Source organism: Lemur catta, chromosome 1 (assembly GCF_020740605.2).
Source record: "Lemur catta isolate mLemCat1 chromosome 1, mLemCat1.pri, whole genome shotgun sequence".
Classification (NCBI taxonomy): Eukaryota; Metazoa; Chordata; class Mammalia; order Primates; family Lemuridae; genus Lemur; species Lemur catta.
The window spans coordinates 129,244,382-129,260,414 of NC_059128.1; the positions used below are offsets into that span (position 1 = coordinate 129,244,382).

Sequence of the window (16,033 nt, forward strand, 5' to 3'; positions counted from 1 at the left end):
TGGATGGTGAAGCAACCAAGCAAGCAATGGCCCAACCAAAGAGCCAGCCACACAGCTTTCTAAGTAGAAGAACCAGGTGACCTGCTCTCAGCTTCCAAATAAAACTCACAAAAAGGGCAGAGACGTGGAAAATCACTTGACTTTCATTATGAAACTAGTAGGAGGGGATGACTCCAACGACAGCCTCCTGCTGCATCTCTTGCCCACCCTGAGTACCGGCCACATACAGCCCCCCTCATCTGAGCTTCAGTCTCTTCTCCCGGCTTCTTTTATCCTTGCTTTTCTCTTCTGACACTTCCCATGCGCCTCAGTTTTCACACGAGGATGATGCAAAGCTCTTCCTTTATCCACAGGGATACACCGACCAATCACACTGTGCGAGGTCAGACTCTGGTGTCTGGATCTACCCTGTCATTCTTTCTCTCTAGGTTCTCAGCAACTCACTGCCTCTTCCCTGTCAAAAGGGTGGGGTGGAGGTGACCTCGATGCTCAGACTGTTTCAGAAGAGCTCAGGTTTCAGAAAAACTGGCCTCTAATAGCCAAGGTTTAATAGTATAAAAATCCTTCCCCCCGCCCCTGACCCCCGCGCATGTATGCGCGCGCGCGTGTGTGTGTGTGTGTGTGTGTGTGGTGTGTGTCTACCTAACATTTACTAAGCAGCTGTGCTCATTCCTGACACAAGGCTAAATTCCTTACATGGATTATCCCTTTAATCCTCACGGTGACACTACGAGGTGGGAGCTGTTTTCACGCTCATTTTACACGCGGCACAGAAGGTAAAATAACTTGTCCAAAGTTACAGAACAAGGAACTGAAACAGTGAGATTTGCACTCAAGCCTAGTTATGAAGAGACAAACAATTAACCTCTACACTCCACGGTTCACATTAAAAACATGTTTCAAACCTCTGGATAAAATAATTGGGAACCAATTTGACAGAGTGACGTTAACATCAGAGAAGATAAACAAAACACTTATAACCAGTGACTTAATTGGGCAAAGAACACTGGATTTCCTTCCTGCCTGCCTCAGTAAGGAAGTATTTTTCTTTAGTTACTCATTGTCCACAGGAAGAGGATTAAGAGATATACAAGAAAAGATCTTAGATTGGTCTAGCTACTCTTTCTTAATTCTGTTCATCCTGGAGAACACAATTGGGAGGAAATTCTTAATTCATGACATCACTTACTCTGAATGGGACTGACATTAGCTTCCACCCTTCACAAGTGTGCTAGAAAGAATACACATGCTTCTCATAGTTCCTGCAGTAAAAACAGTAACAGTTACCAGCAGATGAAGTAGGACACTAAGCCAGGCAGCCCCAGGTGTGTGTGGCACTGCAGACACATACCCCGCAGGCTGCGTAAATTGGTACAGATAAGGTCCTGACATCCAAACACTCAGCTTTGCTGCATACCTTGGCTGACCAATGAGATTTTCAACTCTTCTCCAAAGGCAATTATTTGGGTGACACATACTAAAAGGGGTCCCCTCAATGTCTAGAAGCCAAGAAACCAGATTAAATTCCATTAAGAACAAGCATGGGGAACCATGGAACCCTCAGGAAAGAGAACCACGCAAAGCATATAACTCAAGTCTTTAGCTCACAAGACGACTATCTCATCTAAGAGTAAGAAAACGCCAAAGTGGAACTTAATACTGCTCGTAGTCACCAGGTGTAGCCGCCAGCTCCGAAATCACCTTTGTGTTGTTTTTCCTGGGGCTGTTTACCTAGTCTAAGGATCAGTCAAGAAATCTGCCTTTATTTCCTCTTCTACCAATGCAGGTCTTTTATTTTCTCCACTAATTATTATTAATAATAATTCCTCCAGGAAATAATACATAAAGGAAAGATAAGGACGGGATTGAAACTACTGTAAGTCACAGGGCTGCTTTTTAGGAGGGATTAGATGCTGCCTGAAAATGCTGGCCAAAAACAGACTTTTGAATTCAGGCAGGCTCGGGAGGAGATTTCAATTCTGTGTATTACACTGTCATTCACCGACAGAATTAACTGCAGAGGTTAGGAAAAAAGAGGGTGGCCTCAACCTGCCTCACAGGGAAGCATTTTTCCTATGAAGCAAAGCATCACACACAGCTCTAGCAATGCTGAGCCACTGTGGTCCCAACCAGGGGGACACTGACACAGCCCTTGACGTGGCCACAGATCCTGGCCTGGAAGCCAGCCCTAGCCACACACATCCTCTATCCTCTGGCTTAAGCGTTTAGGAGCCAAAGTGCTTCATGGCTCAATCTTTCACCCCCTGCAGTCACATCCAAGGGGTCTCATCCAATGTGTGGCATTGAACTTATGCTGATAGTGCCCACAATTATCTGTACAGCCCAGACCTCTCTTTTGAACTCCAGGTTCCAATACCCCATTGCCTTCTCAATTAGATAACCAGAAGGCATCTCAAACTTAGGATGTTCAAAACTCAACTCATGACTACCTCCTCTCCTCCCCCATCTTCCCAATCTATTCTGTGTGTGATCGTCCCCAGCCTTTTAGCCACTCAGGACCAAAACCTCAGCATCAACCTGACTCTTTCACCCCCTCATCTAAACCATCACCAGCTCCTGACAGTCCTGCCCTTGGAACAGGTCCGGCATCTGCCCACCACTCCCCCTGGGAGGAAGCCACCAGACTCCCACCTGGATGGGACAAGAGTCTCCCATCTCGACTCTCTGCTTCCACCCACCACCCACCCCACCAGCCTATTCTCAACACAGAAGCCAAAGCGTGCCTTTGAAAAATAAGTCAGATGATGCTATGCCTTTGCTCAAAACCCTTCAAAGTCTTCCCCATGTATAATCAGTTTCCTGTTGCTGCCGTGACCAATGACTATAAGCAAGGGGCTTAAACCACAGAAATCTATGCGCTTATAGTTCTGGATTTCCCAAGTCTGAAACTGGATCTCATGGAGCTAAAATCAAGGTGCTAGCACAGCTGCACTCCTTCTGGAGACTTTAGGGGAGAACCCCATTTCCTTGCCTTTTGCAGTTTCTGGAAGCCGCCTGCACTCCTCGGATCCTGGCCCCTTCCACGGTGACTCCAGCCTCCTGCTTCTGTCAGCGCATCTTCACCTACTACCTCCGACCCTCCTGCCTCCCTCCTGCAAGGAGTCTTGCAATTACACCAGGCTCTCCTGGGAAGAATCTCCCCCATCTCAAGGCTCTAAATCATGGGAGCAAAGCCCCTTTTCCCATGTAAGGTAACAAATACACACGCTGTGGTGATTGGGATGGGAGCATCCATGGGGAGTCCATCTCACTCAGAGTAAAAGCCAAAGTTCAGACAACGACCCACTAGTTCCCATGTGAACCACCCCCCACTTCCTACCTAAGCTCAGCTCTTAGAACTCTCCCCCTCGCTCACTCTTCCAGCTCCACTAGCCTTCTTGCTGCTCCTCAACACACAAGCCAGCCCCAGGACCTTTGCACTTGCTGTCTCCTCTGCAAGAAGAGCTCCCTCCCCTCCTTGAGGTGACTGAAAGGCATCATCTAACCAGCAAGGCGTGTCCTCTGATCACCCCTCCCCCAGGCTGGCACTCGCTTCCAGGCTTAAGTTTTCCCCAGACCTCTAAACACCCTGTGTCACTCATTCTCACTTATGCTTTTTCTTTCTTCTCATCCCAAGATGTCAGCTCCACAGGGGTGGGGGTGTGGGGGGGGTGTCTCTTGTCATAATCCCTAGCAAATACATGACTCAGGGACTGAATGAACAGTTGCTGAAGAAGTAAATTCTACTTTATTGGAAAAGTAAGTTCCTTGGACTTCAGACCTGGCTTAAAGTAGGAACTTAATAAATATCTGAATGAACCAATGAATAAAGGAATGGGTGAGTGATAGACCCAACTTCCATCTCATTTTCTGTAAGTACAGGGACCACTATGAAAGCAAGTGCTGTTTAAGAACCAGACGTAACAGTTTAAGTAATTTATTCAAGAATGTATGACAACAGGGAAGTACTCAATCACGTATTAAAACTCCTGACTGTGTTCCTCCGTGTTCTTAGATCTGACAAGCCAGATGTCATCTGGAGTCCCTCGACTGGCTGAAACACTTGTACCAACAAGGTTTCAAGTTAATAAATTCTAGATTTATGTTGAAAGGAAATTTCACGGAAATCTCAAAAGCACGTATCTTGTCCATTCGTATATGCAAAAAATAAATATACAGGGGAGAGATCATAATCCACACTTCAAAACCTGCGGCCAGTGGGTGCTGCGGGGACAGTTATAATAAGCTTCGAGTACATCAGGCCCTGGCACTGCTCAGCAGCCAGCCAGAAGCGGCCTCCAGATGGTCGCCTTCGGAATCGGGTACACAGACGCACAGAAGCCATTCCTATTGTGGTGCATGTTTACTGGCGGGAAAGAACCACAGGGACGATGCACCTGGCTTGGAACGGAACAGCGGAATGACAACTCCGTTTTGCAGAGGCCGTCTCAGCTGCAAGCTGCAAAGTGATATTTTAGCCTTGCTCATGCACCGGGAAAGCCCACCATGCAACTGACCGTCTAGTGTCACCTCTCCTCCTGCCATTCTGGGAGGGTGGGCAGTGTTGTGTTTTGCTCGGACTTGAAAACCGCATTTTTAGGATTCCTCTTACTCGTGTACAGGTGGGAGGAGTACACCAGAGTGACCAGGAGTGTGGACCTGGAGGAGGGACTGTCAGGTTCAAATCTCACCTCTGTGATCACTACTGTGTCCCTGCAGACATGTCTCCAAGCCTCAGTTTCCTCATCTCTAAAAAGTCTGCTTACAAGTCTTGCGACAATTACAACTGATATTACAGGAAAAGCACTCATCAAAGTATCTTGCACATAAGGCTTTAATAGATACTAGCTATTATAATAGCTATTATTATATTATTATAATAGCCATGACTATATTATATTATTCTTAATTTAAAAAAATCACTGTTCAAAGATAAATAATACATTTCTCTTCATCCTGAATTTAGATTTGTAACAGAGATTCTCAAAGGTTTATCATTTATTTCCAACTAAGTGTCTGCTTGCAATTAGGAAAAACTGCCACCAGGCAGAGATTAAGACTAAGCTTTTCTAGGTACGGCCAGCAAAAGTCAAGCCATTTAAAGCCGTTCCCCTCAATCCTACTCCTGAATAGAATATATATACACACACGCACACATATATATAAAACTTGTTATCGGAGAGTTAAGAGAAATATCAGACAAATATAACTATATGCAGTATGCAAATAGGATAGTGAAATGAGTAAGATTTTAAAATATATGCATAGGCATGCCTAGGTTCACTAGGTATTTTTGCAACACATTACTATCTGTTAAAATAATTGTTTAATATAATATCCTACAATGCCTCATTGCTGAAAAAATGACACAAAACAACAAAATATACCTTTATTTTCCTGTTTCTACTAATCACACTAACCAAGGATGCATGTCAGAAGTATTAAGTGGGTTTTATCAAATTACACAAGAATTCATCTCACCCATGGAGATCTTGACTCAGTAGGTTGGGGAGGGAGGGCGTGGGTGTTTATATTCTGCAAAAGCTCCCCTAAAATTACTAATGCTAACCCTTATGGTTAATAATCACCATAAAGATCTTTCCTTTGACAAGAATTTTTTTGCCTTAAAATTTTTTGCAAAAAGCTTTTCTTGATACTGTACCCTGCTCCCGAAGCAAGACATAAGTACCTGTGGCTCAATGAAGAGAAGGTGCTGAGTTACTCCTCAGTCCTTAAAAAATCATCAAATAACCGCCCACCCCCCAACCCCTGGGGCCTTTTAACACCGACAAAGGAGCTAAAGGAAATGGGAAAAAGCAGAGGTGCAACTTTACATTAGCTATGAAATCAAGGGAGTGCTTCTCCTTTGGATTAGTGCTGCCTGGCAGATTCTCTGTGCTCATAGGATTAATTCCATATCCGTGTTTTCCTACAGGGTAACACAGGCCACGAGTCACACTCTGCGAAACATCTCATTATCCAAAGAATTCATTTCATTAATTCATCCAATACACGTTCTTTGCGCACCTACCACATGCCCAGCACACGTGAGCGCAGGGACTTAGCAGGGAACAAACAGAAAAGCGCCTCCGTCCTCATGGTGCTTGCATTCTAAGTTATAATAACTGGCCTCTTTAAAACTATCAGACTTGTTTGAGGAACTGTGGGTTTGATGTTTTTTTTTTTTAATTAGAGTATTTGGGAGCAGAAAAGCAAAAAAATCGCAGTGGAGAAAACCATGCAGTTCAAAGGATGGAAGAAATTAGAGGATACAGAAAGTCTGCACATGTAAAAGAGAAGTGACCCCATGAACCTTCCACAGCAGGGGACAACAGGAACAGAATCGCTGATGTAGAGGTTATTTATGAGGGGGGCCCATGAGCCTACCCTGGGCCATGGGAATGACCAGGCAGAGAACTGGGATTTGGCTGCCAGGAGCAAGACCATGGAATTCCCAACGACAACACATTCAACAATTCCCACTGGCAATGGGATCAGAAGAGAACCACATTCACGACTGGCAAGGGTATTTTCAAGTAGCCGTAACAAATACTATAACTATTTGGTAAAAGTTTTTAAGGACAAAAATAAATAAATAAATTAAGGTCTTTTTTTTTTTTAAATAAGAGTGATGCTTTGATGAAAGTTATTAATAACCCAACCAGGACCCAGAAAGCTCAGCCAGCTAGTAAATGAGGAGCCATGGATGAGACTTTTACTACTAATCCCATGCTCTTTCTACTGTGTCATGCAAAGAAGCTGAGTCATCTGTCACCTGCAGTTTCTGAGACACTGGACATGACGGATATACAACACGGCAGGAGATAAGGTCAAATATGTAACAGCTGAACTCTGATCAACGACAAACGGTCATCAAATGATCAGAACTGGGTGCCTAGGTGGAAAGTATTTGCCAAGAAGAGGAGAGAGATCGCTCAGAATTGCTACATTAGGATAATTATTATTAATTAAACCCAGACCTAAGTTCATTCTTCAGCAACCTTACCTAGTTCTGGGGGCAGAACGGTCAGGCGGTTCCCCTGAATGTGGAGCTCCTTAAGCTGGGTTAGCTCCCCGATTTCCTTAGGCAGTGAGATCAGGTCGTTATCTCTGAGGCTGAGCTAAATAAAAGAAAACAAGGCATTGTCAAAACAATTTCACATAAAAACGTGCTGCACAGCAAGTCTCATCCTATTCCACGCCCTCTTTTCTTCTCATGCTCAATCCTTTCCATTTATTTACAAGCGTCTGCGGATAAACAAGAACACTATCAGGAGTAGTAGTTTATTCCTGCAAAACAAACCTTACTCCTGCTCAAATTGACTTGACTCTACTCCTACAAGGGCTGGAGAAGTGAATTGATTTTCTAAGAATTTAGATAAATTACTTACTATCTGCAACTTTGTGAGCTTCCCAATATCTGGCGGCAGGATTTCAAAATCGTTGTCACTTAGATAGAGTGCACGCAGGGTGGCTGCAAATTAAACAGCAATATATAAACAGGGTGGCATGGAACCCAACCATTTGAGGTCTGATCAATACCAGGGAGTCAGCTTTGATTAATAACCCTGGCGTGGTGGAGAGCCCGTGACACACCTAGGACTCCCAATAATAACATGTGGGTCAAACTCAGATCTACCGGCTTATTGTGTGGCTGGTGTGTCCAGGAAAACATCTATATCCAAGAGGACTGACACAATTAGCAGCTGTGGGCACCAGCAGTTTTTGGCACAGAGTTCCAAGGCATTTCAGAAAAGAGAGCTATTTTTCTCTATTACTTCCGATTCGCATTTATTACTCCGTTTGCATTCAAAGTAAAACAAAGAAAACCACTGTGCCACTTACGTTGATACCTAGAGCAAAAAAGGCTCTTTCATGGAAATAGGACTGTGTGAAAATCGAACTTTTCTTATGTAGATAGAGCTATGTTAAAAATAAATGAAAGGTTTCCGGGGAAGGAGGCTTTAACCACAGTTCATTGGTTCTACAATCAGACTAATTATTATTATTTGTTTCTACAGCCTCAAGGACAAAAATAAATGAGGACAAAGTGGCTAAAATAACGACATGGAATTAACAGAGTAAACCCTAACGTAAGTGTATCAATAATCTGAAATTTATTCACAATATTACACATTGACAAACTGATCCCAAACCACTGAAGGTTAAAATCCTAAAGCATCTTTTTATCCTCAATCAAAAAGGAGGAACATAATTAGACACGTTTTAATTTGTTTACAGGGATTTAATTACAGTCTAACGTTTTAAAATTGGAAAGAACTGTACATAAATATAACAGAACAAGTGCAATCTCCTCCCTGGCCCAAGGAAATATTTTACAGTCGGTTTCATGTGCTTGAGAAAGTCTGAGGGACAGTGTACATTGGGCAAAAAAATGAGATTTCATAGATCAGCTCAGAAAATTCAGATTTTCTGTATGCCATTTATGTCACCATTTGGAGAAGCAGAATATGCATTTCATGGAGGCAAACCTTTTCCTAAATATTTCATGAGTTTCTAGAAAATCATTTCCTTTTCCTAATTTTTAGGAGCATCTGCAGCAAGAAATTTGTTTGCATATAAAAGCATAAAGTGTGTTCACCTGTGGCTAACAATTCCTCAATGTCTGACTGTGTACTGGACAAATATATCAATAAGAGGACGATTTTAAAGGCTTAAAATAAGAATCCTGGCTGGGAATTTAAAAAATTCTGTTAGTGGTTTATTAATGAATATTTTTATAAATAATTGATTGGAATATGTTGGGCAAATATCCTACAAAGAATTAACAGCAACATGGGAGGATAACATTTTTTTCTTTTTTTCTTTTTGGCATGCTCTTTAGAAAGAAAGTTAAGTCTCTTAGCTAAATGTGCGACTTGATCTCATTTAGGTACATAATCTCTCTCAGAAAGTTAATATGACATTAAGTCTACTTGAGCCCGATGGTGTCACATAACTATATGTCAAATATACAAACTGCTGAGCTATGAAGAAATATTCAAAAGGGATCTGCGAAGAAAAAAATATATATGTCCAATAATTTCTCTTGGAGTGCGGGCCCTGGCAAATAAATTTCACTCTTAGAATGCCAAGTACCACAGTCAGGAGATTTATAGAATTGAAAGTTTCTTACTAAGGTAGAAGAAGTTCCCGGGAAGAGAATTTTCATTTAAGTTGTTGTAGGTCAAGTCGAGAACCTCGAGAGCTGGGAGGGACCCGAATCCTCGAGGCAGGGTGTTCAGCCTATTCATGCTGTCGTTGGGGAGAAACATCAAAGTCATTACCTGAAATCCACACGTTTATACACAACACTGAGATCACCTGCTTCACACGCTGAAAGCATCAAAGACTAAGCACCATGACTCTAGGGTCACTTTATTGCTTTTGATTTTTAAAGCTTTTATTTGTTCAGGTATTTTAATTGACATGTGAACATTGTATGTATTTATGCTGTACGACATGATCTTTTGATATATGTATAATACATCATGGAATGGCTTAAAGAAAGCTGTTTAACATATGCCTTACCTCACATACCATTTTTTTGTTTTTTTTTGGTGGCTGAGAACACTGAAAAGCCACTCTCGTAGCAATGTTCGAGGATACTATGTATTATTTCCTGCAGTCACCATGATGTACAATAGATCTCTTGAACTGGTTCCTAAGACGTTGTATCCTTTGACTAACATCTTCCCAATACCTCTCCTAACCACCATTCTACTTTCGTTCCTATGAGTTCGACTTTTTCACACACTACATACACGTGAGAGCATGTGGCATTTGTCTTATCCGGCCTAATAATTTCAGGAAGAGAACCTGTATGTTCATGAAACATTTGATTAGTTGTCATTTTCTTCCATGGTGAAGTTCAATTGCTGTTTTACATAGAAACTTAAACCACCACCAAGTATCTATCCTTGTAGAGAAATACTTTATGAATGTAGCAATATCTCAAAATATATATACACTAAGCTTCGTAGTCTTCATACTTTTGTTGCTTTACTTTATTTCATTTATTCCTTTTTTTTTTTTTGGAGACAAAGTCTCACTCTGCTGCCTGTGCTAGAGTGCCGTGGCGTCAGCCTACCTCACAGCAACCTCCAACTCCCGGGCTCAAGCGATCCTCCTGCCTCAGCCTCCCGAGCAGCTGGGACTACAGATGCACGCCACCGTGCCCGGCTAATATTTTTTTCTATTTTTACTTGCCCAGCTAATTTTTTTCAATTTTAAAAGAGACGGGGTCTCCCTCTTGCTCAGGCTGGTCTTGAACTCCTGAGCTCAAGTGATCCTCCCACCTCAGCCTCCCAGAGTGCTAGGATTACAGACGTGAGCCACCGTGCCCGGCCTCATTTATTCCTTTTAACACAAGGGGGGAAAAATCACTTTTTTTGTTCCATAACTATGAGCATTCAAATTATCTTCAATTAGAATGGAGTCCACCAGGGAGGAAAAATGGAGATTTAAAGGGTGTAGAGTTTCAGGTTTGCAAAATGAAAAAATTCTGGAGACTGGTTGCACAACAGTGTGAGTATACTTAACACCACTGAATTGCCTACTACAAAATGGCTAAGATGGTAAATTTTATGTTATGTATATTTTACAATTGAAAACTTTAAAAAGTTTTCTGCAGTTTACCCTGGAACGACATGGCTTGAACTACACACAGCCACTTACAGGGGGATTTTCTTCCACCTCTGCCACTGAGACAGCAAGACCAAACCCTCCTCTTCCTCAGTCTACTCAACATGAAGATGGTGAAACTGAAGTCCTTTAAGTGGACTCCCCTCCACTTCCAGAATGGCAAATATATTTCCTCTTCCTTATGATTTTTCTTAATATCATTTTCTTTTCTCTAGCCTACTTTCTTGCAACAATACAGTATACAATACATATAACATACACAAATGTGTAAATCGACTATTATGTTATTGGTAAGGCTTCCGGTCAACAGGAATCTATTAGTAATTAAGTTTTTGAGGAGTCAGAAGTTTTATGTAGATTCTCGAGTGCACTGGGTGGGGACCAGCACCCCTCACCTGCACGTTGCTTAAGGGGCGACTGCATGTGCATGTGTGTATGTGTGTGTGTGTGTGTGTGTGTGTCTCCAATGAAGTGTAAGGGAAATTTTTTTCTATTACTATCTTTTCTCCTTTTCTTTAAGACCTTCATTTTTCTTAACGCAGTTCCCTTTGAGCATACTTAAAAGCCAATTAAAAAAATTTAATAAAATTTGACAGATATTGAAAGGTGGAAGGGACTGTAACACTAAAAATCATTCTAGGCATCAACACTTCTCGTAAAAAACACAATCCTATCCACTCCTACCCACCAGGCAGGCCTCGCAAGAAATAGCTGTCAGCAGAGGGGAAGCCACGAGAGGAAAGCGGATTCCACCTCTCACGTGGAAAAGCCCCAGACAGACTTCACACTCAGCAAAATGACCTCCTTGACTATTTACTGCAATGACAACAATGACTATTCATATATTTTATGAACCCACAGTGTGTGAAGCACATTTATGCCACGTATTTCACTTGTTCCCTAAAACTACCTTGTACTACAGGCAAGACAGAGCTTATAATCATTTCTATGTTGAGATGAGAAAACAGCCTAGGAGAGGTTAAGGACCAAGGACTTTTGCCTTGACCAATGAAGGTGACAGGTGTCTGAGAGTACCTTGTCCCTCATGGAGGCCAAAGCCACTCCTAACCCTTGGACTCCAATGCAAGGATTCTGAGTAAACTGCTTTCAGTTATCCAGTTCTGCAGATTGCTGATACTTAAAGTTTTCCTTTCCAAATACAGAAATATACTTTGGCAATAGCAGGTCTAGGGGATCCATAGTTAGACAGCCTCAGAGGGAAGAGGCCTCTCATTTAAGGAACAGTCCCATCCAACCATCCAATCTCCAGCCTAGAGCAAGCATCGAGCCTCTCCACTTCCTAGTGGCAAGAATCTACTTAGTCGTAAGTTCTTTTTTCCTGTGAGTGATAAACCAATACCCACAACATGTGAGGAACAGAGAAGAGCCCCTCGTGTAGCTGACACTAGTGACAGCAGGAGGCCCACTAATCCGGCAGGTAGAAGGGGAGCCCTCACTTAAACAGATGCTTCGTGAAGTCCAGCACTGCAAGTAACAGCCCAGCCACAAAGCAGGGGAGGGACCGGGGAGATGGCCGGCTGTCTCTCCAGATACCAGCCCACATATGTGGGGAGCCAGAGAAGTATCTTTCTGCAGAGCGAAGGATAGAATACGCTGGCCCCTCACAGTGGGCGCTATTTAATATCCATCTGCATCCATCCACATGTCTACCTGTGACACTTGTGTTCCCAGGGCTCCCCTCAGAAAGCACAGGAGAGGTTACAGCGAGGTAGCAGAAGAGTGGAGCTTTTGTCTGCAACAGCAAGGTGACAAGTCCAGCTCCACCTAGCCAGCTGGGTGACCCTGGCCAAGTTATTCAGCTTCCCTGAGACCCAATGTCCTCACCTGCAAAAAGAGGCTAACGCGCCTTCAGAGCAGGATTACTGAGAGGATGAGCAATGAAGAATAGGTAAAGCATCTAACACCATCCATGGCTCACAGGTGGCTTCTCAGGAAGTGACAACTACAGCTACAATATTTTTCCAACAGTTTGAGAGAAATTTTGAGTCAACCCCAGGCAGGCAAGCTTACCTTATGCGAAGGCCATGTGGGGTGGGCTGAACTATGGAGTGTGGTTTTTCTACTTGTGCCACGCTAGCTCAACCTCAGATCACTTAAGGTGTTTGCAGGTAAAGCTGCTCAGCGCTCAGCTCTGCCAAATGGTGTAAATTCTTTTGTGTCTGTGTGCAGATTTTACAAATGCGTATTGGAAATGGGCAAGTGCCCGCCTACGATGGAGAAATTTATCAAACTCCACAGTTTAAGGCTTTTCAGCATCTCTTTTCCTTCTCTTCTGCAAAAGCCAGAGGAAGGCCTGCACGAATGCTGCCCTTTTAGAGCATTTTGTCCTCTGCAGGTAATCCTGCTTCAGTGAAACCTTCCTGGCTAAAGGTACTAATTTTTCTCACCCCCACAGTGACCTGCTCACACACTTAGTGCAAAAAAAAAAATTCTGAATCCATAACTATGCAACATGGTGCTTAACGAAAACTTCTTTGTGTTCATGAGATGAGCTCTAGCAACAAACGAGGTCAAAAAAGTTATGCCAGAATAGTTGGGCGTGGTGCTCCCACAGTGGAATTATCCTAGAAATAATTATCAACATGGAAATCTATATGGGTTTACATTTATTTTTTGAAAATAACTCTACAAAATAAACCTTTTTTTTTTTTTTTTGAGACAGAGTCTCACTTTGTTGCCCAGGTTAGAGGGCCGTGGCGTCAGCCTAGCTCACAGCAACCTCAAACTCCTGGGCTTAAGTGATCCTACTGCCTCATCCTCCCGAGTAGCTGGGACTACAGGCATGTGCCACCATGCCCGGCTAATTTTTTCTATATATACTTTTAGTTGCCCAGATAATTTATTTCTATTTTTAGTAGAGATGGAGTCTCGCTCAGGCTGGTCTCGAACTCCTGACCTCGAGCCATCCACCCACCTCGGCCTCCCAGAGTGCTAGGATTACAGGCGTGAGCCACCGCGCCCGGCCCAAAATAAACCATTTTTAAGGAATTAAGAACCTATTCATAATTACACGCTCCTTCATTTATTCAGGTGGCCTAGAATTTTTTCAGGTCTTGCAATCATCGGAATAAACAGCAAATACTACATGAAAGTTTAAAAGCAAATTCTGGTTGGGTTTGCCTTTTGGATCACGCACACAGGTAGCCTAACTCTCTGCATTACGGTCTCCTGTGTATACACTGTTGTTCTAGCTGCTTATTCTAGGGAACCCTTGCTAAACTTTCCTCAAACTTGCCTTCACTGTGCATGCACAATTCTTTATGCTATTTGAGGACAGAAGCACCCTTTAATGACAACCATCTTCATTCCTTTCCCAAAGAACCAGGGATTTTATTCAAACTTTTGACAACCCTGTCTGTGTAGCTATGTGATTAAATACAGAAAGCTTTACACAATCAATAAAACACTGAGAGCCAAAAATGCAAACCACTCCAAAGAGAACAAGAAGACAGCAAAGATGTGTCCAACGAAAAAGGAAAGTTTACGACTTTGTCCTAAGGTACCTCAGACCAAACTGAACAAAACCTGGGTTCATTATCTTCTTCCCAAACCTGTCTCCATCTCTGTTTCCATTTCAGCCACCTGACAAAGAAATGTAGGTATCACCCACCCCATCAGATCAGCTACTGTCTGGTCAATTTTACCTCCTATATATTTTTCATATGAAATCCCTGCCCATCCCCCACCGTCACTGTCCTAGTTCATTTGGAACATGAAGCCAACATTCCTACTGGTCTCCTGATGACCTCGAGTCTTCCTCCTTCCCTCCATCGGCTTCTCGGCACTGATCTTTTGTATGAAAATCTGACCTTATCTCATACTCACTGCTCTGTGCAAATTCCTCAGTGGCCAGGAAGATAAACATGGAGCTCCTTTATGTAGCACACATGACCTTTCATTAGCCCTTTGACTCCCTGCCATTATTATAAACATGTGTCTGTTTGTAGCTGGTTTCCCCAACTGTGATGCAAGTTCCCTTGGGGCTGGATGGCCGGTACCTAGAACTGCGTCAGGCACACAGCTAGGAACTCGGTAAGTCCTCATTAGAAGAAAAGGAGACCTTCACGATTCCCTGTCTAGCCGGGCTTCTTACCTGACTGCTCCTTGCCTCGCACTTTACACTCAAAAAGGCCAAAAACTGACAATTACTGGAAAATGCAGAGCTCCGAGCATTTGTCATTCTCTCAACCTGAGATGCCTTTCTTTGATTTGTAAAGTCTGAGAAATTCTTTCTCAGGCATTAAGTCTTCGCTCAAAGGTGTGCCCTCCTGAGAACCTCACCTATAGACTCAGGTGCTTCTTGTCTTGCAGTGCCCACTACAGGTCTACACCTCCAATGATTGGTCTCAGTGACCCCTAGACTGTTCCTGCTCACTCACAGCCGGCTGCCTCCCATACTTAAGGCCAGGGACTGTGACTTACGCCTTTGATTCCCCATACCAGCAAGGTTCCTGACATAGAAATAAATGAAAAACATAAATAAAACAATGATGATGATGGTAATAGGTAACATTAGTACGGCGTAGGAATTGTTCCTAATGAAATACGTACATACATAAACATACATATATCACTCATTTAATAAATGAACAAACAGTAAGACATATATACACATACATCTAGTTTTAACTTCTTGCTTACAAATTAAACAATAGGACTTAATAATCTTCAAAACCAAGACATAAATGCATAATCCTTTCTTTTCTGATTTGCTCCAAATTTGTGGGGAGAAAAAACATCTAAAGGGATGTTTCTCCCTCCTTTAAACTCCTCTTTCCTCAGACGTTAGACAAAAAGAAGACTCATGGATCTTACAAAGATGGTCTCTTAGCCAGACTGAACTTCAGTTAGAAGAGTGTCTGACTAAACTCCCCATGAAAGGAACGAACTAAAAAATCACTTCATGAATGAGATTTCTTTTTCATGATTGCTTCCTGTTAAATTGATAACTACCTGGCCAGCTTCTATTGCAACTCCATGTAAATCACTAACTTAACTAGAACATTCAGTGGCTACAATTTAATGAATATATTACTTCACACAGAGAATGACACGTGAGTGGGCAGTTTCTTCTAACAGCTACGGCAATGAAGATGGAATTCAGAAGGCGACGTTCAGGCGACATTCCGTTTGGGGTCTCGGAGTCTGACGGAGGACGTATGGACCCAGAACAATGGGGTCTCTCCTCAGCTGGGCCACTAACCTCGGGAGCAAGTCACTTAACCCCTTGGAAACAGCCTGGCTTCCTCTCTATGAAATTAAAGCACTAAAGCCTATCTTCCTACCTCACAAATGCTGAGAGGGCCAAATGCCAGCACAAAGACTTTTAAAACTACAAAGCAACATGCCAAGGACAAGGTATTATTAT

General features: G+C 42.8%; 1 protein-coding gene across 1 annotated transcript in view; it reads right to left on the minus strand.

Moving 5' to 3' along the window:
- RSU1 (Ras suppressor protein 1) overlaps nucleotides 1–16,033 on the minus strand; it is a 179,296-nt gene that overhangs the window by 120,956 nt on the left and 42,307 nt on the right. The window contains exons 5-7 of the mRNA XM_045534115.1: nucleotides 9,137–9,255; nucleotides 7,392–7,474; nucleotides 7,007–7,121 (exon numbers count right to left, since the gene is read on the minus strand). Coding sequence (XP_045390071.1) covers nucleotides 7,007–7,121; nucleotides 7,392–7,474; nucleotides 9,137–9,255 — 317 coding nt within the window. The remainder of the gene's footprint in view (nucleotides 1–7,006; nucleotides 7,122–7,391; nucleotides 7,475–9,136; nucleotides 9,256–16,033) is intronic.